The sequence below is a fragment of the Dermacentor silvarum genome, chromosome 2 (assembly GCF_013339745.2).
Source record: "Dermacentor silvarum isolate Dsil-2018 chromosome 2, BIME_Dsil_1.4, whole genome shotgun sequence".
Classification (NCBI taxonomy): Eukaryota; Metazoa; Arthropoda; class Arachnida; order Ixodida; family Ixodidae; genus Dermacentor; species Dermacentor silvarum.
Genome location: NC_051155.1, coordinates 166,776,660 through 166,794,896, shown reverse-complemented (window position 1 = coordinate 166,794,896; position 18,237 = coordinate 166,776,660). Strand labels below are relative to the sequence as shown.

The 18,237-nt window shown below is 47.0% G+C and overlaps 1 protein-coding gene across 5 annotated transcripts in view; it reads left to right on the top strand.

Annotated features, from left to right (window-relative positions):
• LOC119442059 (semaphorin-1A) overlaps positions 1-18,237 on the top strand; it is a 135,435-nt gene that overhangs the window by 102,247 nt on the left and 14,951 nt on the right. For 3 of the 5 annotated variants that reach the window (XM_037706778.2, XM_037706777.2, XM_037706774.2), the window contains exons 3-16: positions 6,797-6,893; positions 7,960-8,005; positions 8,429-8,491; positions 8,596-8,706; positions 9,291-9,378; positions 11,110-11,130; positions 11,529-11,633; positions 12,481-12,569; positions 13,150-13,291; positions 13,909-13,987; positions 15,122-15,269; positions 16,149-16,270; positions 16,872-16,954; positions 17,394-17,607. In XM_037706778.2, coding sequence (XP_037562706.1) covers positions 6,797-6,893; positions 7,960-8,005; positions 8,429-8,491; positions 8,596-8,706; positions 9,291-9,378; positions 11,110-11,130; positions 11,529-11,633; positions 12,481-12,569; positions 13,150-13,291; positions 13,909-13,987; positions 15,122-15,269; positions 16,149-16,270; positions 16,872-16,954; positions 17,394-17,607 — 1,408 coding nt within the window. Of the gene's footprint in view, positions 1-6,131; positions 6,266-6,796; positions 6,894-7,959; positions 8,006-8,428; positions 8,492-8,595; positions 8,707-9,290; positions 9,379-11,109; positions 11,131-11,528; positions 11,634-12,480; positions 12,570-13,149; positions 13,292-13,908; positions 13,988-15,121; positions 15,270-16,148; positions 16,271-16,871; positions 16,955-17,393; positions 17,608-18,237 lie in introns of those variants that run through there. The other 2 variants (XM_049661852.1, XM_037706776.2) reach the window with 2 other exon arrangements.

Genomic DNA, 18,237 nt, shown 5'->3' with positions numbered 1-18,237 from the left:
AGCACGCGTATTGAGCAGCGGTAAGCTGGATCGGGAACTTTATTGGAATGGTCTACAATTTTGTCATTGACACTTTTGCTCTGGCTATAACCGCGGGTAAGCTCTGAACGGCGTCTTGCGCGACTTTCTACGAGGTGACCTCTGCCACGCCTATGCAATAGCAGTGATAAAATCGATACAACTTTTCGGCAGGCAAGAAACGGCAGGCGTTGTCTTCATGAAGTGTGACTGCAAAGAGACGAAGTGCGGAAGGCGATAAAGCAAACTACAAATAGAAATACGCCCACTGCCGCTTATATGTTGCCCTTCCTGTATACAGCGATGTTAACTGATCTGTCTGACGAGTAAGTGCCGCGAATGAATCAGGTAGGCGTTTCACTCGATACATCCCGGAAACTGCGATAGTGTTTTCCTTTGTGTGTGCTTACTTCTGGCATGTGTAGGCACGCACGTGCGCGCCACACACGCACGCAAACACTTTCACGTGTATGTACATGATACCAAGCGTATAGTATAGTACGTGTACGCACGTACTATATACTCGCACAGATATATACCGTTGTAAATTATGCAGCCGCAGGCCAACTTCCTGTAGACTCCACTGCAGGTTGTGTCCGTACGTTGCAACCTTGTCCTTCCGTTAATGAACAAGCCGACAGCGATGCTGTCGCTGAGTATTGTCTCTCGCCGCGGGCGCCCCACGTATACAGCAACGCGTCCAAGACCGCGAGCGGCAACCGCAGGGGTCCGGAAAGCCGACAGTTTCGAGAGAGAGCAAAAGAACATTAAAAGGAACAAGGACGAAACAAAGCTTATGATAACGAAGAGGAAACGACGGCGGTGGTGGCGTCGCTTCGCTTGTCCGGGGGTGGTGTTTTCGTTTGTGTATGATGATCACTCGCGCGTTTGCAGGTTTGCGACGTGCTTTCGGCGCTGCATGCGCGGCGGGTGTATATATATGGTGCTGGGGCTGCTGCATGCAGTATGCGACTCTCGATGCGCCGCGTGTTGAGGGCAATTACGGCGGCGAGGCTAATTGCGCGACCGCTGATAGGGCGGCGCCGACCGCGCGGCACAGATTGCGCCCTCCTAATGGTCCTCGCGCGGTCTGTTTCCTAAATGAATTCGCGGCTTGTTCGCTTCCTACGCTGCGCAGGCCCAGCGAGCGAGCAAATGGGGGAGGGTGGGGATCGTGGCCCTGATGTCCCCCGGACGTCGTCGAGCGTATCTGAAGCGTCGTCGCGTACCCGTTTGCACGCCGGTTCGGGGCCACAGTGGCGCAGGTATACCGCCTATAGCTGCCTCAGAGTGTCTGTCCTGAGAGAAGCTGTCCAGAACATCCGGGGTGTGATCCCTCTCACCCCCCCCCCCCCCCCCTTCCCGCGCTGGCGATTAAGACGTGGTGCGTCGCGTATACGGGCCGCACAAGCGCGCACAAATAATGCGTGATTTGACGAACCCCTGTGTCCACAGACTTCACATGTTGTAGTTGTAATATATGAGGTAGTTAATTATTCCGTTGAAAGCGTCGCAGATCGAATACAACTGCACTGCGAAGCGCTCGAAGTGACACAGACATGGCCGCACTACTTGCGTGCATTCCGCAGCGTTGCCTGTTATGTATGAGACAAGTATGAGATGTGCTGGATTCCGTTAGAAGAGAAGAAAAAAAAATTTTTCGGACGAGTGATTGGGTGGTAGACGTCGCAGGCGTGTATAGGTTGCTATATAGCCAATCTGCGCTACACTCGGCGAGTTCGAGACGAGTTCCCTTTTCTTATGTCCTAATGACGCCATTACTCCCGGTTCAGACCTTACGGACACGTTCTTCGGCTGTCATCCGCGACCTGACGTGTCGCGACCGCCAGCAGTTTCGTTTCCGCTTCTTCTCTGCCCTCCTCTACCTTTCCTCCTCCTACTATTTTCTTCTTTTTTCTCTCTTCGCGCTATATAACCACCGAGCTTTCCGAGAAGACAAGTTCGCGACGTAAGTAGAGCCCGCGCTATAACATACAGAGAGAGATAGAGCCCATACAGCTTCACAGCCGGTGTCACAACCCTTTTGCGAAAAAGAAGCACGATGACAAACAAATCGAGAGGAATCCTTTTTTTTTTTTTTCCTTTCTATTTTTATTTCCCCGCTGGCCAGGACAGGCTAGCTTCCTGTGAAAGGAGACGCGACCGGTGAGCGCAGCTGCGCGCGATTCCCGGAAATTGGCCGCGCTGGTGCGCTGTCACTGAGCCGTGTGCAGCGTTTCTGGCCGCCGCTGTACTACGGCCTCTCTTGCTTTTCGCGTCTCGAGGACGCCTCGGGGTGGACATTCCGGGCGGCGATCGACCGGCGGCCTCGCCTTGCACGCTTGCCGTTATACCTTCTTCGCCGCAGCGGCGGTGCGAAGCCCCGCGGTTCTAGCTGCGAGGGGAGGGCGGGGGCGATGCGGGAAAAGAGGGAGAAGCCTGGGAATGCGGGCGGGAAGACGGACGATCCGCTCCCCGTTCTCCACCGGGGAAGAAAAAGGAAGCTCGCGTTGCGGGCTCAGCTCCGAAACCTGAGCTCTCTCTGCCTGTCCGGAATGACGTTGGTCGCGCTCCTGTTCCTTCCTTTTGCTCCTCCGCGTCCTTTTTCTTTTTCGTTTTTTTTTTTCTCCTTTATTTGCTTTTGTCGGTGGGACGCCAGTTCCATCCAGCGTGCAATATAGTAAGTTCATATTCCTGCGGCAGCAGCTGTACTCATCTTCCTTCTCTTCTGTCCGGGGTGAACTAAAACTCTAGAAACGGAGGTTTTGGCCCCCTGGCCTTAATTCGGAGAGAATAATGTCGCACACCGAAGGTCCTCCTCCGCGCATGCGGAATGCGAAAAAAAAAAAAAGGAACAGTGATGTGTCAAGAAGCGGTGAAATATGTGGTTACAGCTAAAGGATATATCGATTCAAGTCCCCATGTCGGGCATTCCCTGCAGAAGACGTCGGTCATGTGGCTGTGCGGTCATGTGCTTGTGCACGTACGTGCTCTCATAAAGTTATTGACCGAACGTAATGTACCACCTAAGCCCTTGGTTGCAACATGAGGGAGCGCGTGGACGAGTGTATACGTACCTTGAGGGCTTTCGATGGCGAAAACAGATGACTTGTTCGCTAAACTGGAAAAGCTAAAAAAATACAATAAAGAAAGGAAAACGACTGTTGGGGAACTGTGAAATGTACAGAGCTGTGGTGCGTCGTCGTCCGTTTGAGTGACCTAGCTGTGCAGTGTCGGACGAGCCATGTAGCCATATTGCGTCGATGGCGGCGTGCACCCGCGCCGACGACGACGAAGAAGAAGCGTGTGCGGTTCCATCCGTGTTGGGGGGCAGCGGCGGCGGCTCGGCTCCGGGGTCACCATGTACGCCGCCAACGGCAGCAGCGGCAGCAGCAGCAAGCGCTTCGTCACGGGCTTCCCGTACATCGCCAACTGGACGCTGGTCGAGTTCCGGCGCCCGCCGCCGGCGGACCGGGTCTGCTCGTTGTGCGGCGTGCTGGCCGGCGAGACCCTGTGGGCGCCGTGCAAGCACGTGTTCTGCCGCCGCTGCTTCCAGGGCCTGGCTAACGGCGAGCCCGTGGTGTGCTGCCCCGTGGACGGCACCGACTTCGGCAGCCAGCAGGTGCGCCTGGACCGCACGGCGCCCGACGTGTTCCGACAGTACCCGGTGGGCTGCAAGAACAAGGGCTGCCTGCACGTCCCCACGCTGGCCACCTACGAGAAGCACATAGCGCTGTGCGAGCACCAGCTGGTTCTGTGCGAGCTCTGCTCCCGGCGCCTGCAGGTGTCCCAGGTGCTGTCGCACGTGCGCACCGAGTGCCGCAAGGCGTCCTCCTCCAAGGCCGCAGCAACGCTGGATGCGGCGGGTGCCGTCGGCGGAGACGCGCGCGTCGACACCCCGCACGCCGACCGGTGCGAGGTCGTGAGCCAGGAGCTCAAGTCCCTGCGCATGACCATCCACGAGGAACTGCGCTCGTTCCGCACCGCGCTGCAGGAGGCCAAGGCCTCCCTGGCCGACGAGCAGCGTCAGTGGAGGAAGAACTCCGTCGACGACGAGTCCGCGGCGCAGCACCTCTTGCTGGAGTCCGTGGGCGACACGCTGAGCCGCGAGCTGGGCGCCGTGGAAGAGGACAGCCCGCCGTCGTCCTGCTTCGTCTGGAAGGTCACTGACTTCGCGCGCATGAGACAGGACGCCCTGGAAGGGCGCACGACGTCGTTCAGCAGCGACGCCTTCTACTGCGGAGGAGCGGGCTACCGAGTCTACCTTCAGGGCAGCCTGGGCAACTCGACGGAGAACGGCAGGCCGTGCCTCGGGTTGTACTTCGTGCTGACCGCCGGCTCGTTCGACACGTCGCTAAGCTGGCCGTACGCGCAGAAGACCTCGTTCGTGCTCATCTCCAACTCCTCCGAAGGCATATACAACATCCAGGGCGACATCCGCCCGGAGTCCGAGGGCGAGGAGTGGGGCCACTGCTTCCGCAAGCCCCGACCGGGCGAGGACAACGAAGGGTTCGGCTTCTCGCAGTTCATCACGCTGGATGACCTGGCCAACCCGAACTACGGGTACATCAAGGACAACTCTTTCGTTGTCCACTTTCTGACGCAGCTCAGGGTCTAGCGTCGGCGGTGACGTGGTCAGCGACGACAACCGGGCGCGAAGCGAGTCGGCACGAAATAAAAAATTCATTCCTCCTGGGGTTTTATGTGGCGGTATACTCGCAGTTTGGTATCCTATGTGTAGATGTCGAGTGCAGGACCAGAGTTGCAGAACATTTTTCTAGATATGGAATTGACATCCTCTGGATGACCTGTATGTCTTTTCTTTCGATGGTCATGGTATCTGATGAACATCTCACGGTAAGTTCCCGAGATTACGTCGAGAAAATTTGCCCATTTCAAAGCCTGCGATAACACAAACTGGAAATTTCAGATGCAACAAAGTATGTAGTTTTCGATAACGGTATTTTCAATGTCATGGTTTTCTAGGCCCGGATAAGCAGCTTACACGCTCGCGGGTTGTCTGCAGCATAATTACCCAGTACATCCGCGAATGTGTCGTTTGGGCTGCTGTTTCATGGCGAAATGCGCAATAAGTGCCCGGACGCGCGCATTTGGCTGAGCCAGACTAGGAGCGCGCCAGCGCGCAAGCACTCGCGCGTTCCAAGTGCATTAGGAAGGTATAGAGCGGTGCTTCGCCTGCGGAAACACTGAAACGGGCAACGCGGCCCGGTGCAGTGACCCTCTCCAAGCCGTCTCGTGCAGAGGTGCTCGTTGCAAATGTGGTTGCGAAAGCTGTTTACGCCGCTGACGCGCGTTTCGTATGGGATGTCCATGAATGGCACGGGCAGGAGCCTAGCTGCAGAAGCGGCGTAGCACACGCTTGACGAAAAAAAATATGAAAAAGAAGCTCATTCGTCCAGTCCGGGGGCGACGATCCAGCGCTGGGACTCGAGGTTTGCTTTCTCATTTCGGCGGCTTCGCGTCGGCCGTAAAGACTCCTTTCAGACATCTCGCGCAGACGCCGCGTCAGAATTTTTATTTTCTTCGTCTGCCCCTTGTGGCGCGGTCCCTGCAAATGTCTCACTCTAGTACCGCAGAACAACAGGCGCGCACGCATGCATATATCCGACAGTCGCCGAGTCGCTGCGCAGGCGGGTTCCTCCTCTCGACACCGCTGCGTTGCTGGTAAAGCATCTAACTGGCAGGCATGCAGCGGTGCGATTTTGTCTGCTGCTGCAGTCGCGCGCATTACGAAAACGGTGCAGCCAGGCGCGTGCCGCCGATATGGCGCAAGGGGCCGTTTGGACGACGCGCAAGGGGGGGGGGGGGGGGGGGGGGGGATGGTCCTTCTTGTTTTACTTTTCTCTTCTTTCATTCTCGACCGGTGCTCATGACTGCACCTTGCCTTCGCCGCGCGCGGCGCTCGCTTATATGTACCCGCGCTCGCAGCCTCGTCCCTGATGAGGTCGAGCGAGCGCTGTGCCTTGGCAGCGGGTATACGTGCCTCGTTACGAGACGTATATGTATACAGTGTGCCCGCACGCATGCGCTGTCGTTCCGCTGAACGACCGCGCAACGGTTTCTCGCTCGGTGGGCACATTGTTCGTGACGTCGGCTAGGCGGTGAGAAGAAAACGAGTTGGCTGGCGATGAGGGCACCGGTCGGTTGTGGACCTTGTGGTCAAAGCGACTCGCGGTGCAGCTGGATGCAGATGTGTGCTCGCGCGAGTCTACCAGCGGTCGAGACGGTGACCGCGTCTGTTTTGTTTTCAATGAAGGCGCGCGCATGTTTAATTAGGCTGGAACCAGGCTAGCTGCGCAGCAGTTGGTTGCCGGCTGTTTTGGACAGACACACCTGCTTGTGCACGCACAGCGTAGTTGACAGTCTTCTCAGATTTATATATTTTTTTCCTTTCTGAAAGGTGAAGAGAATGGTTATGTGTGTGAACGCTGAACAAGTGATTCTGCATGGCCTCATATAGTGGGGAAGTGCTTGCATTGCACGGAATTGTACAGGAAGTATCTAAACCTGAAGACAAGGTGCAAGCATTCTGTCAAGAACTTGGTGTCAGCAATAGCAGCAAAGGCGTAGTACATTCACGTGTTGCAAAGAGCTGAACCACTGCGTATGCTTAACCTTGTACCGTGTAGCCTTGTATTTGCCATGTAGGAACAGTTTCCTGTTGTTTCTACTTATTGGAAATTGTACTTGAACATTGTCATCTGGTGCTACTCCCATGTCATTGAAGCATTTGTTTCTTTTTTTGTGTCTTGCGCAGCTCCAGAGCTGATTGGGAAGTTCCGTGGCAACCAGACACACAGTGACCACTTCCGTCTCCTAGAGCAGGATGGGCACAACCTTCTTGTGGGGGCTAGGTGTGCATTATTTTCCACCATCCTCTAGACGCAACACATTCAGTTTTAGGAGCGAAGCTCCTTATAGCGGCACCCGTTCCGTCCCCGTCGTAGTAGTAGTAGTAGTGTGTAACCAGTCTGAGAAAAATGAGAAAAAAAATTCCGAAGTTGTGTCCGTAGCACGGAATCGAACCAGGGACCCCTCGCTTCCGAGCACGCGGCGTTAGCCCACTACGCCACGAAGCGCACATAGACACAAGCACCACGATGGCAATACCCAACATTAACGAAAGGCCGCGTTTCTAGCGCGTTTCTAACGCGTTTGTGCTAGCGCGTTACGGCCCGTGTAAGAAGCTGGTGTAAGACGCTGTGGCCTCTCCGCCTTACCTACAACGCGTTTCGAACGCGCTGCCCAAGGCGGTGGCAAGTCAAGTTCAAGTCGAGGAGCGTTTATGAATACGGGTGGTATACTCTCTCAGCAGTCATGTGATGGCGTCGGCAAACGCGGTGCACGTTCCGGCATGTGTAAATGGCTGCGTAAGACGCTGTGGCCGCTCCCCCTTACTAGAGAGTACTGCACGTTTCTAACGCGTTTGTGCTAGCGTCCCCTTAAGCGGGAGATCCGATGATTCCCTCCGGAGCTTCGCCCACTCATCATCATTCACCCCGTGGATATGCTGTGATTTTTTTAGACAGAACATGGCTTGATGCTTTACTGAATGTTACTCATGTTGAGGTGTAAAATATGCATTGAACAAAAGTTGATGGCTTGTTCCACTGAAGAGAGTGTTTTGTGCATGCCCACTTGAATCTTAAGCAGTTGAGGAAGATTCTGCTCATTCTTTCTTTGCTCCACTGAGATGCCAAAGTTTGCATTCCTGGCTATTCCTGCTTTTTCTTTAATTTTACTTCTGTAAAATAAGGCACAATGTTTTGTGAAAGTTCAGAAAACCAGGAAATATATTTTTATTCGTGCACAGTTCCTTCACATGAAACGTAGAAAGGACTACAGTATGTTATCCACTAGTGCAAACTGTTCTGCACAAATATATCCGATATCTGTGTGACCATCGCCTTTCATTTCTAGGAATGTTGTCTACAACATCAGCCTTGCATCGCTGGAGTTACAAAAGGTGAATTTGCACATTCTTGCAAATTTTGAAAGTCTGTTGACAACTATGTTCTATGATATAAGCAAGCAGTATTGAAAAGATTCAAATTTTCATGCTTATTGCAGCCATATTTAGTCTACGAGCATCCCAAAATAGAGAAAGTAATTATCAGAGTGATATAGATAAATTTAGGAACAGGCTAAAGAAACAAGGTGAGGAATATGCACAACGTTGGCTTCATCAAGCTGTTTCAGAATGAAACTGACTACAGTTCACATAAAAAAAGAGAGAAAAAGCACTAGCGAAAAAAACATCTTTTTAAAAAGCCAAGGGTAGTGTAATTAAACTTGCTCCCAGAGCAAAACTTGACCAACCCCTAGTTCCAGTATGAGCAGGCTTGCTGTCAAGGTTCCTGTAAACTGAAAGACTTGCTTCATCTTGCAGAAGCTGGAGTGGTTCTCCGAAAGTAAGGACATAGACATGTGCAAGCTAAAAGGGAAGACCGAGGTAAGTGAGAACATCACATTTGGTTGCTGCTTCTGCTTGTATTCCCAAAATGTCTCTGAAATGACTCATGTTATGCAACTTTTTTTTTTTTTTTTTTTTTACAGGAGGCATGCCAGAACTACATTAGAGTGCTGGCAAGAAAATCTGAAACAGTCATTTTTGTCTGTGGCACCAATTCCTACAAGCCACGCTGCAGGGACTATGTGATATCTCCGGTGAGCAAGTGTTTCATTAAACTGTTTGGTTGTTCTCCAAACAGAAGTGTGTTCAATTTGTTGCCACACTCACATGCTGTTTGCAGATGTAAACTTTACTGTTCTATGGTGAATTTATAACAGTAATTGTACTTAGCTCAAACTCCTGTTCTCTGTTGTATTAAAAAACTTACTTTTCTTTGCACAACTTGAATGAGCTTTCTTTGCTATGACTGTCACGCTGTTTGACTTCCAATCTGTTCAAACCAGCCTTTTACTCGGGTGCAGTGAGCGCTGCTTCTCTTTGCACGAGGCTGCAGAGAGCTGCACTGTGCGCAGATGTATGGATGCTTTATGCCTTTTGCTTTGGTCACCTGGTTTGAGCTCTAGCTTTGAAGGTACTGCACATTTTTATTTGGGCAACAGCAAAATGTGGGTTCTGTTCAGTTTGCATTGATATGTATTGTTAATGGCCCCTGCCTTCCTTCTTAATGCAAGTATCTGTGGGAATAAACAAATGCTTATGCAGCTGGTGCGTAGATGTAGTTGTGCATTGACTGTCCAGAGGGAGAGTGATTGATTGCTGCCCCTCGCCTTTCTTGCAGGATGGGGAGTACTCAGTGAAGGAGCAGGTGCCGGGAGAGGGCCTCTGCCCCTTTGATCCTAAGAACAACAGCACAGCCATTTTTGCCGGTGAGGATTGCCTGCCTTACTTCTTTGCTCCAACTGGTGTGGAGGAAAGTGATGGCTCCTGTAGGCAGCATAATTACCCCCGTCTTTCAACCGGTTGTCAACTCTATGTAATGAATCATTGCGAGGTTCACTCGAAGCAGTTATACAGGGGTGCAGTGTACTAGGGTTATGAACAGCACAGCCAATTTGATGGCACTTTACAGATAGCCTCGAGCCTACTGCAGTGAATATAGCGCATAAAGCAGAAGTGCTTCAAGTGCTTATACTCTGCAGCAGTAGTTTTCAGCAACTGCAAATGCACTCAAAGAAAGGCAAATTATTTAATGGTGACTTTCGCGTGGAAATCGTTCATCAGATGGAATATATGTTCTGCCAAGAATGTTTTTTTTTTTTTTTTTTTTTTTTTTTTTAATGCACACTTTCACTTTCAACTGTTGTGGGCTGTCTATCTTTGCTGCTAGAATGCATGCTCCAGCTAACTTTGCAAGTAACCTACTGTAGATTTCTCAGTTTCATTCTCAATTTTTTTTTAGGTTTGCCTTTCTTTTTTTAGCTTCTTTTGTATCTGTATCCGAGCTTCATTTGGATGTACATAAGTTGCATTGTAAATGGAAGATGCTTCTTGAGGTTCATGCCCCCCGGAGAAACAATGGTTGCAGGGTTGACTTCCCGCTGTGGCTCCTTTGTTCCATAGTCTGAGAAAACGACAGGCCTCTATAAGGAAAGGTCACGGTCAGCTGCTTGTGGAGACTGTTTGTGCCGCTGCGCCCTTTGCCTCCTTTCATGGCCTTCAAGGACCGTGACCATTGTACGCGTCGCCCACATTTAATCTGGTGGCTTGGTTTCTGCTCTTTTGCTTGCCGCGAACTATAATGCTGCTAGGTCTATCGCGTGAAGGTGGCAATGTGAATGAGTTGCATTGCTGAGCCTGTCCAAATGTCAGCTAGCCACAGGTCGCAGAAACTTTAAAAAGTGTTGCGAGATGCCCATGACGGATTAGTTAACATAATAAATAATTAGTTGACTGATTTATTGAGTTGTCAGAAGTGTGCCAAACAATTGCTACGCCTCAAGAATTTGTTAGAAAAAAAAAAAGCCTTTTCTTTAAATAAGGGTGTGAAAGAAAGAACAAAACATTTATGGTACAGGTGAATCGCTGAGTCTAGAAAGATATATTATCAAAATAAACTTTTTTGTACCCTGACCAAGCGACTAAAGCATGGTGTACAAGTTCAAATGCACATATGCTATGCAACCTCTCACTGACTTAGCTATTTATTTGCTTCCAATCATCTCTCTCCCTTTCAGCATTGCCCGTGCATTTGTTCAGGCCCAGCGCTGCAACGATTCTGGGCCAGTATTGAGCAACCATGCGCTATCATTATTATTTATTAATTTTATTATTTATTAATTTTATTATTTATTAATTTTATTATTTTTCACTTTTTTCTATCGGCCACTGAAAGCTCTTTAATCAGGCAAAACAAAGAGCTTCAAGAGCAGTGTGACGGAACTGCTTCTCTTGTACACGGCTACTACTGCCTAAACACAAAATGCGGCTTTCTTTCTTCATACATTTCTGTATCCATCATATTGTTACAGGCATAATTTTGTGCTGGCCTGATGGTGGTTTTCCATATTGCATTGTACTAAATGTGTGTTTATTGACTCTCTGAGCTGAGTGCATCTTTGTTCTGTCCTGTTTATTAACATGCTGCCTGGGACATTCAGGTCCTTTATCAAGGAGGACAGGTAAATACAGCTGTTGTGGACCTTCGATACAGCATGATGAATTCACATGCATGACTAACATATATTTAGAATAAAATTACATTCCAAGTGTTCAAATCAGTTTGTATATAGACATCTATGCTGTGTTTGTTACTTCTGTTGAATTTGGTATGCATTTATGTGATGGTGTGTCTAGATATCAGCAGTGCCTCGGTGTGACAAGAAAGCATGACTATATACCTGGATTTGCAACTTGTGTACATTATTATATATTTGCCTCTGATGGTAATTATACACCACAGATTACGTGTTTATTGCACTTCATGCAGAGCAAAATGCCATGCATATTTGCATGAAAAAACAATTGTTTCTAGTCTCAATCTTTTTTTGTAATACGCAATTTTTCTGTGTTCTTCAAGATGGTGACCTGTATGTGGCCACTGTTGGCCAGCTTTCGGGGGCAGACCCACTCATCTACAGAAAGCCACTCAGGACAGAACCCTTTGACCTAAAGCACCTGAATGGTGAGTCTGTAATGTCACGGTGATTTCAATGCAAAGTCTTCAATCTTTTTAACCTTTGTTAACTGTGCTTTGTTATTGTTGAAGTAATCATAAAATAATTATAAACTGAGCTAAACTGAGCTCATTTCATGTGTGGTGTTTGGCTTTACTTGTCTTGGCAGAACCAATTTGCTTAATATAGGTGCCATGCCTGCTGGCCACATTCAGTCATACATTTATTCATTCATACACCTTCAGTGCCCTTTGGCATTACAGTGCAGTGGGTTAGGGTACTAATATTGCTGAACATTGTACATGAAAAGATGCATGCATAACATGGGTTTAGTTTTACGAACGTGAACGGTAAGGGGTGTACTAAGTTGCACTTCAGGTCAAGCAAATGGAACAACAAGAAATTGCAAACTTTAAGTACAGCAATAGCATGAGCAGATACACCATGAATCTAATCAAGTGAAATGTGCTGTGGAAAACACGCTCCACAATATAATGGCAAAGATGTTTAAAAAATGAAAAGATGTACTAATCATTAGCAGTGAACGTGGTTGGTACTTTCAAAGAATGCACAAAAGTATCGAGAGCACAGGGTGACAAGTGTATGAGGTTTCAGAAAGGCATTACAGGAGTTCTGCCCATGCAGAATAAAAGTCGATGTAAGCATAAAAAAAATGAAATGGAAACAACTTCAAAGAACACTAGAGATGGAGGAATGCAATAAGACACAAAGGAATAGGAAGTGGCCAGATACTCAGTAAAGATAGATGAGATATAATGTTGCCTTTATTTCTTGCATGGCCTAAACTTGTATTTCATTCATTTCACATCTCTCTAACTCATGTTTCTTTTACAGCCCCCAACTTTGTGAGCTCCATCCACTATGAAGATTATGTATATTTCTTCTTCCGTGAGTCAGCCGTGGAATATATTAACTGCGGCAAGGTAAGTGTCATTTACACATTTAACCTCATATGCCTGCGGGTATGGTTTTGTGTAACGAAACTTTAATGGGCATCGATAAGAACAGGCTACATAAGCTCGAAATTCCTGACATTGCAGCTCATGTATAAATCTAGTCACTATGATTAAATCAGAATTTGTTTGGAGCATGTAGCTTTTCACATTCCTAAAGAAATCTGTGCTTTGTTTTTAAGGACCATGTAGACTCCATGTCAGGAGGTCGTGGTGCCGGCATAAAATAGTAAACTCTTGTAATTTATTTTGTAATGATTCAAGCGGTGAGTGCAGTGCACAAGTCTGATGGTGTTGTAAAAAATCTGCTAATGGTCTCGTACAGTTGCACACTTCTGCTCAGGTTGCCACATTATTGATTTTGTACAAAGCTGAAGTGTCTAATCTTGGTGGGCACAAAATGCAGAAAGGTACATCTGCCGAGACATTGGCACATTTTAAATATCCCCTGAAATCCGCTGTTTTTTCTGGAGTTCTTCATTATGTTTTGCTTTTGCACTGTGAGACCTTGCCAATTTGTTTTATCTCTCCCTCTCTTTCTGTCATGCAGACGGTTTACTCCCGCGTGGCGAGGGTGTGCACTCGGGACAAGGGTGGGCCTCACAAATTCCAGCAGCGCTGGACCTCCTTCCTCAAGGCCCGACTTAACTGCTCCGTTGGCGGAGACATTCCTTTCTACTTCAACGAAATACGTAAGCAGCCTCCTTGTTCGCTCTGTCTTTCTGTGCAAACTGGGTCCTCTTACCTAGTAGTTGCTAGCTTGCTAGTTGTACGAATTTTCTAGTTAAGTGTATTACATTGGAAACAAATGGATTCAAACAGTGTCTTGTTTTAACCTTCAGTAGAATCACCCATGTTAAGCAGAAGTACTTATTGCAAGTTTTTAACATCTCTTTAATATAAACTTACATAATTTCGCTCTCTCTTTCTTTTTTAAATAGATGTACAAGCACCTCCATGTCATTTTCTATCTTTTTTGTATTGTAGCACTGTCAGTATTATGCAACCCTTTTTTGTTTTTAAATACTTGAACAACTTACTCAACATGATGTGCTTAATATGTCATGAGAGAGAGGCAAGTGCAGATGCACACTTCTTGTCATCTACTGTTTGTATGACTCCAGAAAAACCATTAGGAATGTTAATGCATGACATACCCACACTGTGGCATGACACTGTGTTGCAAGCTGTGCTTCTGCAGTTTACTGTGAAATTCCTCGACATATACATTTAGTTGCTTGGTAGTTTAGTTGTTTATAGGTGGTGACTACGTGACATACATGTGTCCATGTTGAAAAATGCTTTCCAGAATCGACCAGCCCAATTGTGGATGGCATCTACAACGGCAAGGAGGCCAAGCTCATCTACAGTGTATTCACGACGCCACAGTATGTTTGGATTCAAGAATTGTCTTTGCTTTTGTGTGGGCTGTCATGTTTGTACACAGTGTTGCATGTATATTTTTAATATTTCTCTTTAAGAAAATATTTTGTACTTGCCACTGGCTACCAACTGCAGAAGCCCAGGCTCAATTTGCGAGCAGATGTTAGTGAAAAGCACATTTTTATTAGTTTTAAGAAGAAATGTGTGTGTAAGTTACAATATTTGCTCTACATTTGTTAGTCGTGTACGAATAGTAATTTTCGAGACCAAATTGAATGTGAATCAAGTGATCCTAGAAGCGAATCGACTCGAATATCAAATAGTTTTCGAATTATGAGTAGCCGTCTTCACCAATAATATAAAATAGTCCTCACATAATAGTATTTTCACAATGTTAACAAGTATCTGTCATTACATTGCACATTATGAAGTGTTTAAAAGCACAAATGGTGCATTAGAAGCCAAATAAGCAGCTTACTCACATACTAGGGACTCATTGGTGAGTCCGCATGTGATGGCGAATTAGCTGGAAAAGTCTGACCTCTTGCATGACCTAGCATCCTCCACTACATAACTTCTCGCATTTTACGTCTACTATGGTCACCAGGATTAAATTTGTTGCACATTTGCTCCACTTTGTGCTTGATCGCGCGCAGTTGGTGAAGTATTCCAAAATTATTCAAAAATATTTCTACTTACAAATAGTGACTATATTTGATTCGAACACAGAATCGAATATTGGCCTATTCAATTTGTTCTTCAGAAGTTTTTAATATTCGGACATCCCTACCATTTATCCATCATGGAGATTTCTAGCTGCATTGATTAGTGCACATTGCAGCAGAAATACTGACAATTGCTTAGGCTGTAATAAAGAGACACAAAATAATGCAAGCAGGCACTTCGATTTGGCTGCATTTTGTGAGAAGTGAAATAAAAAATGCCTATGTACTGAAATTATATTACACATAAAAGTACCCTACGAGGTCATAATCGACCTTCAGCTCCCAAATACCTATAGCCTCATTGTTATAGTGGCATCAGATCATAGCAGTTTGTTTAACGAGTACCCTTTCTTTCTGCGTTGCTGCCAGAAGTGGTAAATGATGCATGTGGCTCCACCCACTTCCTCACAACAGCAACAGCATCAGCGGATCAGCGGTGTGCGCATTCCGTGTCGAGGACATTCAGCGGGTCTTTGAGGGCAGTTTCAAGGGACAAGACGACATCAACTCAAACTGGCTGCCCATTGTCAACTCAAAGGTTCCAGAACCCAGGCCGGGCCAAGTGAGTGTTCTTGTAGCAACATAGAAGGCGACTGTTATAGCCTACTATAACAGCATGTACACACTGCAATCAATTATATTGAACATACTAGCAGTGCTACATATTTGAACAGATTATGGGTCATTCTCACTTTTTATTCAAGACAACAGATTTATAACATGAACTGCCGACCTATGTTAAATCACAAGGTTATTTGCTTCCTACAAAACCAGATTTCACTATTTTTTTTGTTTTCGTTACCAGATCACCCAAGTAATAAGTATGCTGAGTAAGGCGATGGGGAACTGGGCTAGTTGATGTTCATTCATTTTAAACTGTGGGGAGTGACACTAACCATGGTAAATGACGCAAACAGACACACCACACAGGATGAGAGAGCACAAACTACCAACTGATTTCGAGAGAGTGCAAACTAGTCGGTAGTTTGTGCTCTCTCGTCCTGTGTGGTCTGTCTGTTCTTGTGTCATTTACCATGATTAGTGTTACTCAGCGCAGTTAAATATAAATAAATAAATAAATAAATAAATAAATATGCATTGTATCTGAATAGGAATTATGCCCAACTATGTTTCAACAAATCTTTCTGATGCAGGGATCCCTTCCTATCGCTCTTACTTGCGACTTCTGGCTTTCTAAGTGGCAATGGGCATAATTATTGTAGGACGAGAAAGCAGCAATGAATTAAAGGCAAGATGAGATGAGATTTAACACTCGATCCAGACATTTTCATCTTTCATTTGTTGTCATTCCTTTGGTCGATAATAATTATGGGCTGTTTCTTGAAAACTGCTACAAATGAACTTTCTTGTCATTACTACATCACACCATGTAATTTATAGGGGCGTCACTATATTTTTCATGTGCACATTTTTGTTCCAGTGTGTCAATGACTCCAGGACACTACCAGATGTGACGCTCAACTTTATCACGGAGCATCCGCTAATGGACCAGGCAGTTCCGTCACACTTTGGTCGGCCCATATTGGTGCACACAGGCTTCCAGTAAGTTTGCTGCTTGAATCTATATAACTTCATAAATTCTTGTAGCTGGTAGCTGTAACTGTAATTGTACAGGATTACAGAATTTGTCAATAAAAGTTCTATTTGCTCTATGTGACTCTATAAGCATCAACATATGCATAGATCTGAAAGTTTTTTCGGTGGCAATTCATAAACATAGTAATGGCATCAATACAGTGCAACAACAAACCCTCTGTAAGCCAGCTTGATGTGCTGTTCTGTTTCAGCAGCAAATACTGCTCTGCAAAAAACGTTAGCTGCTAGTAGCTAGAGCCTCATAAGAGCCTTTAATGTCCCATAACATTGTGTAAGTCTAAGGGGTCCAGATCTCTCATGTCACCTCTTTTGTGTATGTAGTAATGAGACTGTACTTATGAATGCTTGAAATGACATAAGACCCAGTCCTTGCACAAGTGTATAACTGTCCCTTTTACTTCGATGGTTGTTTTGATGTGTTGTTAGTTGCAATAGAATAGCATGCCACCAGCTTCTGTACTCATCTGTTCTCATATTTCTTTTTTTTTTTTCAGTTAGTGCATGTCATTACAGCACGTGATCTCATAAACTATGTGTCATTACTCAGGTACCGGTTCACTTACATTGCTGTGGACCCCCAAGTGGAAACTGTGAGCGGCAAGAAGTACGACGTCCTCTTCATCGGAACAGGTGTGTTTCGTGGCACGATTTGGACTGTGGGTGCTTGTTGATGTAAATGTGTCCTATGAGCTAGGAAAAGCTAGGGGGAGCTGTGCAATGCATTTATGTTTGGCATACAGGAACCACATTCTAGTAGGGTATGCCCTGTCTCTTACCAGAGCCAAGGACATTTCTTGCCTTGTACAGGTGAAATCTGGTTGGACACGAAACCTCGAGGCCTTTTGCCTTCGTTAAAGAAGGTGAGAGCCTCGTGCAAGGCCTTTCAAGTCGTGAGGGGGCAAGGAATCTCAAGGCATAGACAGAAAGCAGATTGAATTGGCATTTAGTGAAGCAAGGACAGCTTGCATACTTAGTGAACAAGTACGAAAGTACATTGCATCAAGAAATAAGCGTCACTGTTATTAGTTTGCAGCAAACAAAACTGTGTTTGTTTGCTACTGCCATGCAGACACTGGGCGCGTGCTGAAGGCAGTGAACGTGCCACGACAGCAGCAGTCAGCAGGAGGCCACCCGGTGCTTGTGGAGGATGTCGGGGTGTTTCAGGGTGCACCCGTCACTAACCTGCTGGTGCACCGGCCACAAGGGCGCCTGGTCGTCGTCACCCACTCAGAGATACAAGCTGTGCCACTTTTTGGCTGCCAGCGCTATGCTGCCACTTGCGCGTGAGTCTATTATTCACTGGCCTTTTCTTTCCTTCCGCACATTAGCATCTAGGCTCTGCATGGGGCTGTTTATGCCAAGATGTATTGCGCCGAAATTAAAAATGGCTCCTCGCGTAAAACTGCGACTCAAAAGAACGAACTTGTTGCTAGTTCAGGTCTCTCTTGCACATGGTGCTGGTGACGAACTTGCACCAGCGATTCACAGATACTGTGCACCTTGATGAAGCCTCTGTGGATGCTGCAGCGCGATATTGTGGCCTCATGTAGCATGCACTCTGCGAATGACAAATGCTGCCTCCAAAATTTTGGTGCACATGTACGCATTTTTTTCTGCCCTTCTTGTTTTTCTGTGTTGCATGATTGGACAATGACAGACAAATGGCTTCAGAGAAGATGACACAAACCAGTGAAAACACCAAGTCTAGGTTGCTGTTACAAGCAAAATTTTGTGTGACGAGACATTTCAGAGGCACATATCTGAAAGTGCCCTTTACCTCCAGCTGGTTCTGCTGTTTATTCCTTACTTAGGCCAACACTTAACAGGCATACTTAGAGGCATATGTATGCAGCAAAACAAGGCAGCATGTTCACCGGAACATAACAGACCATGGCACTTCGATGAAAAGGTGC